Below are 12,260 nucleotides of genomic sequence, written 5' to 3'. Positions count from 1 at the left end.
AAGTTTTAGCTAGAAAGAAATGTCTTCCTATTCTCATATTTCTAAACCAGAGGTACATCCTACAGTCCAAAAAATTTTTTTAATCCTGATTTTGTAAAATTCTTTGCAGTCTCTTGAAACCTAGTTCCTGCTCCATGATTCTGCATGTCTGCAAGCAATAAAGCAGAGGCTTATACCTGTTCCATTAGTGGACTCGAGTCGCCATTCCCAACCTCTCTAGCTGCTATCTTCTGATTGTTCTGTCGATAAAAAGCTTGGACCTGTGTTATCAGATAATCTCTGCAGCTTTACTTTCAAACATTGCAGTGTTTTTGTGCTATGATAACCTCTTTCACGCACTAAAATCAATTCTTACACTTTTTTTTTTTTTTTTTTTGATCATGCTGTCATTTTTAACCCTCCCAGGAATGGTGGTGTATTCGATCTCTGATGTGATGGATAAGCTGGTCACTCCTGCGGATTGCCTGACACAAGCCTTACAAGATGATTTCTGGTTGAGAAGTGCACGCTTGGAGAAGACTGATCGGTGGAGACATGTGGTGGAAGAGATGAATCCAGCAGCAATGGCTACTTTTGATTTGGCATGCACACAAGCACATCTCTGGAAAACGTGCAAGCAGCTGCTGGAGACTGCAGAGAGACATTTGCAGAAATGTCTGGAAAGCAAAGGTATTCAAGCAGTTAGATTATGATAGGATGTGGAGATTATGAAAGTGCAAATGGTAGATGTTAATGTGTTTTCCATAAAATATACTTTTTGCCAGTAGAGATAAGGGAACCCGAACAGTAAAGTTCTGGGTCCTTACCGAACACCACATGTTTCGGGCACTGCCCCCAAACACCGACTTTGCCACGAAGTCCGTGCTACTGTTCGGGTTCACCATTCTGAACACCGGGTGTTTTTCGTGCTGTCTTGTGCATGACAGCACTGCAATCAGTGCCACTTATCAGCGGTAAAATCATTACTGCCGATCAGACATCCGCATTTCCCAAGCTCTCAAATGACAGCATGAGCCAGCAGCTGTGATCGGAGGTATAAAGTTTACCTTGTCTCCAGTCACTGACATAGGCTGATAGGACTGCTACTCCCATTGGCCTACACTTGCTGACGATAATAACAGCGAGGGCAGGCAGTGGCTGATGGGAATATTCGTCAGCAGGCGCCTGTGCTCTAAATTTAAAAAGAAAAAAAAAATGTTCACCCATTTTTTTGACAACCAGCCAAGCTAAAGCATACAGCTGGGGGCTGTATTCTCAGGCTGGTAAGGGGCAGCAGCATCACATTCCTCGTTGGTTCTCAGCCTGGACGGTCGCATCTTGGCACGATTTTGTTCTCGATCAGAGGCAGTGTTTGTCACGCTGTTATGCACATGACAGTGTGGCAAACACTGGATGTTTGCCCCCCCCCCCCATTGAAGTAAATAGGGTTCTGATCCAAGTACAGTTCTGGTACCTGAACTTTTTTTTTTTGGTAACTGTTCTGCTAGACCTGAACATCCGGTCCAGGTGTCTGCCCATCTCTACTTGCCAGCTTCAAAGAATAAACCTTGCTCTGGAGTAGTGCTGGATACAGAATGAGTTAACTGAGAATCCATCAGTGAGCTCATTCTAACAATCTGACAGGAGAGTTTGTAACTCCTTTTCTCAGCTAATTTTTGAACGCCGATCACATCAAAGTTGAATGTGTGGGAAACAAAGAGCCTGCAAAAAACATACTGCAGTTCAATTACAAGTGTTAGTTTTAGCCTGAAATATATGGACTTTAGTAAAAAAAAAATTAAAATCTGTTTCACATGTACCTGTCCCTTTATACAAAATTTGTGGGAAAGAATGTTCTTGCTGCAATCGTCCACCATAGCAGGTTAAAACTGTTTTGAGGGCACATCACAGTGCAGAAACTCTTCCGATCTCATTTATAGAGGACCGTTCACTAGCCAAAAATCTAATTTTTTTTTTTTTTTTTACGTGGTGTAAGGCTGGTTTCACATTAGCGCTTTTTAAGCGCACGCACGGCCGGGGGTAGCTCCGCCCCCGAGCCGGCTCTCTGCCCGGCGTGCCCGCCCCTTGCTTGTAGCGCCGCCTCCTAGCGGACAGCGGCGCCTGCGATCGGCGCACCCTATCTTTAGCATAGGGTGCGCAGATCGTGCGCTAGTTGCGCTTTGACCTGCGCTGCGCACTTTTGACGGTGCGCCGTGCGCGCCAAAATCGAACTTTTCGGATTTTGGCGCGCACGGCGCACCGTCAAAAGTGCGCAGCGCAGGTCAAAGCACAACTAGCGCACGGCCTGCTCACGATCTGCGCACCCTATGCTAAAGATAGGGTGCGCCGATCGCAGGTGCCGCTGTCCGCTAGGAGGCGGCGCTACAAGCAAGGGGCGGGCACGCCGGGCAGAGAGCCGGCTCGGGGGCGGAGCTACCCCCGGCCGTGCGTGCGCTTAAAAAGCGCTAATGTGAAACCAGCCTAAATGCCGCCTTTCTGAACCTGGCAATGTTTTTCCTTTGTTCCTACTCCGCTTTGTTCTTGAGACATGAGGTTCCCCTGTATGTAAACCTAACTGGCGAGTTCTTCAATGCTTTGTTGGGAGTCTCCTTTCGGAACACGCCCCCTTGACTATTGAGAATTGATCTATAAATTGTGGAGAAGGGGCCTGATCTCAAGAATGGAGAGGAGCAGGAACAAAAGAAAACCACACCCAAAATTGGGGAAATGGCACTTCCAAGTGACTGGTGATCCCTCTTCATTTTTCCTGGACTGTAGGTGCTGTAACTTTCCTTCACTTCCCTGCATGCACTTCCTATTTATCACATGATTAAATGAGATCTAGTTGATTAGGCTGGTAAAAGTAAAAAGAAAATGTTTTCTTTCTTCAGGCCGGACCTATGATGTGGTTATGGAGCATCCTGAAGGGATCAGAGGTGTCCACAGCGTAATTCAGCAAATAAGTAAAATTATTAACTACCTCAGCCTACCACAAGGGCAGACGGAGATAGGTAAAAACATTGTTTCTGCACTGAGTGTCCCTTTTCTTTCTGGCACCAATGTTATGTTTGTAGTAGCCAAATGTTTTGACTATATTCTCCTCTTGACTAGGGTTTTTTTTCTTTTTTTCTATCCCTTCTTCCAAGAGCCATAACTTTTGTGTTACTTTTGCTTCCAGACAGCAGTATGAGGGCTTGCTTCTCAGCAGAGCGAGCTGTAGTCGTGAATGACTCCATTAATTTTACCATTTACCACACCATTTCTGGCTTTGTGGTTTTTTTTTTTCCCCCTCTTAACGACTTTTACTGATTTGGGTTTAATTAATTTTCTGTTTTGAAAGCTACGGACACATTGATACTCAATGTTTATTTTTTATACATGCTTATTAGTTTTAATAAGGCTATGTTCACATGTTGCTTTTTTTTCTACAGGCAAACAAAACCTGTTTTCTTGGCAGTAAAGCTGCTTCTAAAAAGCAGAAAAAAACTGCGCATTTGCTGCAATTTTTTTTTTTGTAGTGTTTAAATTGTCTCTTCGGCAAGCTGATAAAAGATAATTGCTCCCCAAAGCAAATTATACCACTTCCTTAGGTTTTTGCACCAAAAATGGAGCAAAACCTGATACCTGCATTTGGCTGCTTTTTTTTTTGCTCAGTTTTTGCACTTATTGCTTTCTATGGGTGAAAAAACGCTGAAATAAGTGACATGCTGGAGTGTGCAAAAGTCCAGCAGTTTTCCAATTCAGTCAGGAAAAAAAAACATGGTGTATGCATGAGATTTTCTGAAATCTCATAGGTTTTGCTGGTACTGTAAAACGTTGTTTGACATTTGCATAAAAACTGCAGCAAAAACGAAATGTGTGAACATAGCCTTTGCAAGAAGGTGGCGGGATTTGAATGATTTATTTATTTTTTTTTAAATCAATTTTTTAAATATAATTTTTTTAAATATAAGTTTTTAAAAATCTGTTCTCTAATAACCATCTACGACAGCACACAGAAAGATGACATCTTATCCTTATAGGGACAACAGGAAACATGAGAGGTCAAATGGCCCCTCCCACCTCCTCTCCCCAGTGTTTTTTTTTCTGTCCCTATAGGGATGAAGAGGTAATTGTAATGTGCTCTGTGCCAGCGACAGATACTGGGGAAGATACTAGCGGGAAAGGGGGAGATAGATTTGGGCATACCTCTCCACTCCTTGCCCTGTTCCTGACTCCCACGGACTCAGGACTCTCCCCTCCAGTCCGAGCCTTCGAGTAAGGTCTGGGGGGGTCTTCAGGCTGGAGGCCCCTCTGAGATCTCCAGCCCATCCACCCCTCCTTGAGCACTGGACTGGTGAAGTTGAAACGCGGCGCGCTGCTTGCTTCCAGCTTCCCTCACCGGAGCGCATGTGTCTCCAGAAGTTGCGTCAGACGCCAGGTTGTCTTCTGATGAAGTCGCTTCCGGTTTCTGCGTTCCACAGAGTGCAGCGGCGCAAATCAGAGGAGGCCTGCATCCTGTGATCCTTTACCCTCAAACTGGCAACACAGGGGGAGGAGTCCCTCTAATGTAAAGGAGGCGCTGGTCCGGTCACCTGTATAAGAGCCCCGGAAAGAGGACGAATTAAGGTAGGACCAATCTTATGGTGGTAGTATGGATAATTTAGGTCCTTCCCACTCTGCATCTGCAGAGCCCAGCGCTGTTCCAGTACCTGTAAACATGCAGACATTGGGATTCCCCTTGATGGTTCAGGTACAGGGCATGAGAGCTTATTTCCTTCTCCCCTTTCTTTCATGACGACAATGGAACCTGTACCAAGGAGCAAATAATCTAAGACCACGAGCCACAAGTGTGCAATCTGTGCAAAGAAACTTTTTATCTTCACATAGAAAACCCCTATGTCAGAGTGGAGCTACCCTCCTTAAGGATGGCGATTAAAAGTATAGTCCGTCAGGAGATACAATCTTCCCTGGCCTCCTTCTCCCAGTCAGTACTTGCTCCCAGTGTCCCTCCAGCGGCTAAAAAGTGGGAAGGTGTGCGAGGAAGAAGATTCAGACTCTCAGGAGGAGATATCCATGCCTGAAGACTTTCTGGAGGAAGGTTAGTGAAGCCTTGGCCCTGGAGCTCGTCGGAAAAGGAAGTAGTATTTTTTTTTTTTCCTCTGAGCATATGGAAGAACTCCTTATGGCTGTAAGGAGAACCATGGATGTAGAAGAGAAGACTACACGTACGGTGCAAGAGGAGATGTTCGTCAGTCTCTGGTCAAGGAGGAAGCTAGTGTTCCACATACATAGGAACATCCGGGAGTTTGTCTTGGAGGAATTGGATTCTTCGGAGAAGGGGTTAAGCACTCCCGCAGAACTAAAAGACATGTTTCCAGTGGATGAGGAAATTGCGGAATGCTGGTCTGATGTGCCGCAGATAGATATTCAGGTTGCACGGGTAGCTAAGATGCCGACCTTGCCATTTGAGGATTCCTCCCAGTTAAAGGATTACTTAGAGCACAAAATGGAGGGCCTTCTGAGGAAATCTTTAAAAACTTCAGCAGCGCTTCGTAACACTAATGCGGTCTCTACTTAGATTAGTGTCTCGTTGGCTTGTTCAGCTAGAGCAGTGTTCCTCAACTCCAGGCCTCGAGCCACCAACAGGACATGTTTTTAGGATTCTCCTTAGTATGGCCAATGTGATGGAATTATTGCCGGTGCAGGTACTGCAATTATCACCTGGGCCATACTAAGGAAATCCTGAAAACATGAACCGTTGGTGGCTCTTGAGGACCAGAGTTGGGGAACACTGAGCTAGAGGAACAGCTTTCTGTGAGTACTCTTAGGGAAGACATTCTAGCATCTTTACCGCTCTTCCAGAAGGCTACGGGGATTTCTGGCAGACATTTCTGTTGAATCACTAAGTGGCGGCAAGATCATCTGCCTTAACAAAGTCGGTGAGACGTGCACTCTGGCTAAAGATATGGGATGGTAACTAGAGTTGAAAGAATTTGCTCGGGTCTCTGCTTATTTGGCAAGCTATAGCGATTACCAAATAAGCTGCAGAGGAAACCCGGCTTCCTGGATCGGGCCAGCTGATCAGCTGTTCAGCTCCGCAGCTGCATGTGTCATAGCTTTGTGAGCTGCGGAGCCAAACAGCTAATCAGCCGGCGCGATCTAGGAAGCCGGGTTCCGTCTGCAGCTTATTCAGTAAGCGCTATAGCTTGCCAAATATGCAGGGACCCGAGCAAATTCGCTCAACTCTAGTATTGACGTAACTTCAAAAGTGAAGCTGTGTTCTATCCCCTTTACAGGAAAGTATGTCTTTGGACCGGCCCTAGACGACTTGCTGCGGAAGGCTCTGAACAAGACAAAATCCCTGCCTGAGCCGAGAAACTCTAGGAAAAGGTCCTTTCGGCCCCCTCAGGTGCAACCTCCTCAGAACAGAAGTAAAGGGAAGACTGGGAGATGGAGCTACCCCACAAGCGGTTAGGGCAGAAATTTATTTCTCTCCCAAGGCCAGCATCAGAATAAACCATGATGACAAAAGGAAAGTGGGGGTCGTATTGCAGGAATCCTTCTACAGTGCCACAACATGTGCACACAAAACCTTGGGTCCTAAAGTCCATCCAGGAAGGAGTAAAAATGTTTGCCTCCTATTCCCCACAGAGAGTGAGAATAACATGACTCTCTTCACAAAAACTTCACATCACCTTAAATTCCTGTCTAAAAAATCTGCTTTCCTCGAGGGTGGTCTCACTAGTCCCAGAGATGGAGAAAAACAGTTGGCACTACTCATCTTTTTCTGAACAAAAAACAAGAATTAACCAGCCTGAAACCCCTCAACCAATACATTATACAGTTGTGGCCAAAAGTATTGACACCCCTGCAATTCTGTCAGATAATACTCAGTTTCTTCCTGAAAATGATTGCAAACACAAATTCTTTGGTATTATTATCTTCATTTAATTTGTCTTAAATGAAAAAACACAAAAATAATTGTCCTAAAGCCAAATTGGATATAATTCCACACCAAACATAAAAAAGAGGGTGGACAAAAGTATTGGCACTGTTCGAAAAATCGTGATGCTTCTCTAATTTCTGTAATTAACAGCACCTGTAACTTACCTGTGGCTCCTAACAGGTGTTGGCAATAACTAAATCACACTTGCAGCCAGTTGACATGGATTAAAGTTGACTCAACCTCTGTCCTGTGTCCTTGTGTGTACCACATTGAGCATGGAGAAAAGAAAGAAGACCAAAGAACTGTCTGAGAACTTGAGAAACCAAATTGTGAGGAAGCATGAGCAATCTCAAGGCTACAAGTCCATTTCCAAAGACCTGAATGTTCCTGTGTCTACTGTGCGCAGTGCCATCAAGAAGTTTAAAGCCCATGGCACTGTCCCTAACCTCCCTAGATGTGGACGGAAAAGAAAAATTGACACGAGATTTCAACGCAAGATTGTGCGGATGTTGGATAAAGAACCTCGACTAACATCCAAACAAGTTCAAGCTGCCCTGCAGTACGAGGGTACAACAGTGTCAACCCGTACTATCCGTCGGCGTCTGAATGAAAAGGGACTGTATGCTAGGAGACCCAGGAAGACCCCACTTCTTACCCCGAGACATAAAAATGCCAGGCTGGAGTTTGCCAAAACTTACCTGAAACGTTTTGGAAGAATGTTCTCTGGTCAGATGAGACAAAAGTAGAGCTTTTTGGGCAAAGGCATCAACATAGAGTTTACAGGAGAAAAAAAAAAGAGGCATTCAAAAAAAAAGAACACGGTCCCTACAGTCAAACATGGCGGAGGTTCCCTAATGTTTTGGGGTTGCTTTGCTGCCTCTGGCACTGGACTGCTTGACCGTGTGCATGGCATTATGAAGTCTGAAGACTACCAACAAATTTTGCAGCATAATGTAGGGCCCAGTGTGAGAAAGCTGGGTCTCCCTCAGAGGTCATGGGTCTTCCAGCAGGACAATGACCCAAAAAGCACTAGAAAATGGTTTGAGAGAAAGCACTGGAGACTTCTAAGGTGGCCAGCAATGAGTCCAGACCTGAATCCCATAGAACACCTGTGGAGAGATCTAAAAATGGCAATTTGGAGAAGGCACCCTTCTAATATCAGGGACCTGGAGCAGTTTGCCAAAGAAGAAAGGTCTAAAATTCCAGCAGAGCATTGTAAGAAACTCATTGATGGTTACCGGAATCGGTTGGTCGCAGTTATTTTGGCTAAAGGTTGTGCAACCAAGTATTAGGCTGAGGGTGCAAATACTTTTGTCTGGCCCATTTTTGGAGTTTTGTATGAAATGATCAATGTTTTGCTTTTTGCTTCATTGTCTTTTGTGTTTTTTCATTTAAGACAAATGAAGATCATAATACCAAAGAATTTGTGTTTGCAATCATTTTCAGGAAGAAACAGTATTATCTGACAGAATTGCAGGGGTGTCAATACTTTTGGCCACAACTGTACATTGGAGGTTCAAAATAAAATCAATCAGCTCAACAGTTCCCCTGATAGGACAGAATTTTACCATGGCTACAATCGATCTACAAGACGCATGCTATTACGTCTCGATTCACCCGACCTGTTGGAAGTTTCTAAGGTTCGCGGCTGTCCAGTGGAAGCAGATAATACACTGTCAGTTCAATGTACTCCCTTTCAAGATAAATTTGGTGCCACGGATCTTCACGAAGATTATGGTGAAAGTCATGTCTCACAGGATAGCTGTATAATACTATATCTCGACGACTTATTTCTTGTGGACTCCTCTATACCATTACTCCAGGAGCATCTACAAACGACAACCCAGATTCTGACATCTCTGGGGTGGCTAGTGAACCACCAGTAGTTGGACATGGTCCCATCTACAAAGACGTTCTTAGGGGTTCTACTGGACTCTCACAGGCAGACATCCTTTTAACCCAAGCAGACAGATCCAGTTAAAATCAAGGATAAGGGTCCTACGGATCAAAAGATCAATATCGATGACGTCCGCTATGCCACTCCTTGGCTCCGTGAAGTCCTGCATCCTGACAGTGGCCTGGGCCCAAGCACACACCAGGACCCTTCAGAGCTATGTTCTGACAAATTGATGGATCCCCAAAGTCTCTGAACAAGAAAATTCCAATACCTACCTGGATAAAAACCTCTATTTTGGTGGATCAAGCCAAGAACCCTAAACAGAGGAGTTCCTTGGATCAGGACCCGCTGGTAACCATAAAGGTAGATGCCTGCAAAAGAGGATGGGGAGCCGTGGTCTCCTAGACCTACCTCCAGAGGCACTGGTCAGGCAATTTCAGGGAATTAAAGAGGGTAGAAGAAATACTCAGGTCAGCAACATCTTTTGATTCGAGACGCCCATGTGAAAGTCTAGTCTGACAATATTACGACGGTCGCGCACCTCTGTCACCAAGGAAGCATAAGATATAAAGACCTGAAGGCGGTTTCTGCTAGAGTATTCTCCTGGGCAGAGGTAAATCTCTCCTTATCAGCCCTTAATATAAGAGGAACAGTCAACATACAGGCTGACTTCCTTAGCAGAAGAGCGATTCACCCAGGAGAGTGGAGTCTGAATTCAGAAGTCTACCACATATTGACCAGGAAATGGGGTTACCCTGTAGTGGATTTGTTTTCAGGACGTCAGAATGCAAAGGTAACCCAGTACTTCTCATTGAACTCATATGATGCTTGTCCTAAGCATGGACGCATTTGCCCCCCCCGTGGAAGTTCAAGCATATGCCTTCCTTCCGGTCCCCATTCTGCCAAATCTCTGCAGAAGATAAATGAGCGGACCAAAGTAATTCTGATAGCACCACTCTAGCCAAAATGAAGCTGATTTCGAACATTAAGCAACCTGTGTGTGGATGGTCCGCCACCAGTCAGAGATCTCCTTCACCAGGGGCCATTCTACCATCCAGAAATCGAGAATTTAAACATTGCGGCCTGGCTTCTGAATTCTCAATTTTAAAAGCCAAGGGCCTTTTGGACAGTCATTTACCCTTCAAAAACTAGGAAGCCAGTAAAGAATGCCATATATCACAAAACCTGGAAGATGTTAGTATCATGGTGTGCTCCTGAACATCCTGATCCTCGGCAACCAAACATCGCCCAGATTCTTGACATCCTGCCAGAAGACCTTGAGAAGGGTCTCAGACTCCATATCCTAAAAGTTCAGGTGGCTGGGTTGAGTTCTTATTTCAACAAGAGCCTGGCTTAGCACTGTTGGGTGAAAGATTTGACAGCACTCTCCCATATGCATCCCAGACTGATCAGTCTACTTCTCTCCTGGAAACTTATCTTTATAGGGGTGACACTTCCACCATTTGAACCCTTATCAATAAAACAAGACAGACTGTCCTGGAAAACAGTGTTCCTAGTAGCAATTACGACAACCAAACGGGTGGACGAACTACGGGCTCTATCAATGAACGAACCATATTTGAGAATCCTGGAAGACCGACTAGTGCGCCTTCTCAACCCATCATTTCTACCTAAGGTAGTCTCAGACTTTCACAGATCTCAGGAGATAATTCTATCCTCCTTCTGCCAGAACCCAAGGAAGACAATGGGGAAGAATTCCACACTATTGACGTAAGGAGAGGAGTCCTTCGTTATCTCCAGGAGATGAAGAAGTGGAGGAAAGAACAAAATTTATTTGCTCAGCTATATGGCCAAAATAAGGAGAAGAAGGCTTCCCAAGACCTTGGTGGCCAACTTGATAAAAAGAGCAATTACTGAAGCATACCAGGTCCAGAAGTTCACCATTTATTCCATTAGGGCGGTAAAGTCTCCTGGGCTGAGAAAGTCGGCGTTTCATCAAGCAGATCTGCAGAGCTGCTTCAAGTATTAAAGACTTGACTTGGCATCCATTAGAGATTTGTCTTTTGTGAGAAAAGTTCTTCAGGCTGTTGTTCCTCCTGTGTGCTGTCGTGGTGGATTATTAGAAAACAAATTATCGGTAAGTCTAATTCTATTTTTTTTAATTTGTTTTTATTCCTTTTTCAGGTGAGTTTTTAACCTGCAATCGTTTGATTTCAAAAATCCCCATGTGGTTCCCACTTTTTTTTTTTTTATTTTTTACCGTATGGTCCCCCTGACTGGACTTGCTGCAGCTAGATTACAGGTGATTTAACCCCCACACCATAAATTTACAATAGCTATGGGTTAAAGCCCTGGATCAGCTCTGTGTGTTCACAGAACCTGGTCGTTAACAGGTTAAATAGTCCTAATAATTTGAATATCATGTTCATGTATTAGCTGCTTTAACCCAAACCCATGAGAATGACTGCTTCACGAGAAATGCCATCGGAGAGAATAGCTTGACCATTTTGTGTCGGTTGGAAATATTCCTTCTCGTTGGGCCAACAATCCCAGCAACAATAGTTTGTAAATGATGAACAGGGAAATTAGATTACTTAAATTAGGCTCTGTCGGGCATAGTCTACATTGATGACACTGATGAAATCCAAGCAGGATTGAAGGAATGGGGAATGGTGTCTTACGTCCATCTTCTACAAGTCAGTTTAGATTATGAACTTTTTTTCTCAAGAGCAGCACCAGTTGTGGGTAAATCTGTTACCATCTTGCATCCTAAAACCCCTCTTTTCAAACTTCTGGGTTACTGAATTTTGCTTTTTATTTTTTCCTAACCATGACATTACAGAAGAGAAGATAAGCGGCCAACTGAAATGTAGCATCCCAGAGCTTTTACATAGCTGCTACTCTGTGCTGCGAGATGACCAGATGGTTCGCCACATCACTCTGAGCCACGAGCTGGAGAAGAGCATGGCACAGTTTGCAGCTGCAATCGCTTCTCCCGGTAAGTCCAGTCCCACCTATCCCTATGACGTGAGTCACTATTCTCCCGTTTCTTCTTTCTTGTAAGCTTAGCATTCTATTAGACTAGTTTTTTTTTTTTTTTTGTTTTTTTTTAAATCCATTTCCATCAATCATCACTATTTTATTTTTTGTCTTTTCAGAACCAAGGGCACATGTGATTCAGTCCCTAATAGAGCAGCTGTCGATGAAACCTCAGGATATTCATCTCCATACGGTTCGCAAGCAAATGGCTTTTCTCACCAGTAACCTAGATGAACTTGCACCGCTGTTAGACCGGCACGGTTTAACTTCTAGCCCCCTTCATTGCTTTTTTTCCTACATAGACACCTTCGCAAAAGTTATTATCCAAAGCATAAATCCCGATCTGGGTGAGTAAAAACAGACTTGCACTGAGCTTCACCGTCTCGAATGGTAAAGTTGTATAATTATGTGCACCATTCGCGGTCTAGAGAAGTGGTGTGGCAACTGATAATTCAG

The 12,260-nt window shown here is 44.4% G+C and overlaps 1 protein-coding gene across 2 annotated transcripts in view; it reads left to right on the top strand.

Annotated features, from left to right (window-relative positions):
* Positions 1-12,260, top strand: part of ZFYVE26 (zinc finger FYVE-type containing 26) — a 217,620-nt gene that overhangs the window by 66,088 nt on the left and 139,272 nt on the right. For both annotated transcript variants that reach the window (XM_073552265.1, XM_073552264.1), the window contains exons 15-18: positions 406-669; positions 2,871-2,990; positions 11,608-11,763; positions 11,924-12,151. In XM_073552265.1, coding sequence (XP_073408366.1) covers positions 406-669; positions 2,871-2,990; positions 11,608-11,763; positions 11,924-12,151 — 768 coding nt within the window. The remainder of the gene's footprint in view (positions 1-405; positions 670-2,870; positions 2,991-11,607; positions 11,764-11,923; positions 12,152-12,260) is intronic.

Source organism: Dendrobates tinctorius, unplaced genomic scaffold (assembly GCF_039654945.1).
Source record: "Dendrobates tinctorius isolate UK_male_01 unplaced genomic scaffold, ASM3965494v1 ptg000189l, whole genome shotgun sequence".
Taxonomy (NCBI): Eukaryota; Metazoa; Chordata; class Amphibia; order Anura; family Dendrobatidae; genus Dendrobates; species Dendrobates tinctorius.
The sequence above is the reverse complement of the archived record's forward strand: the minus strand, read 5'-3'. Positions and strand labels throughout refer to the sequence as shown.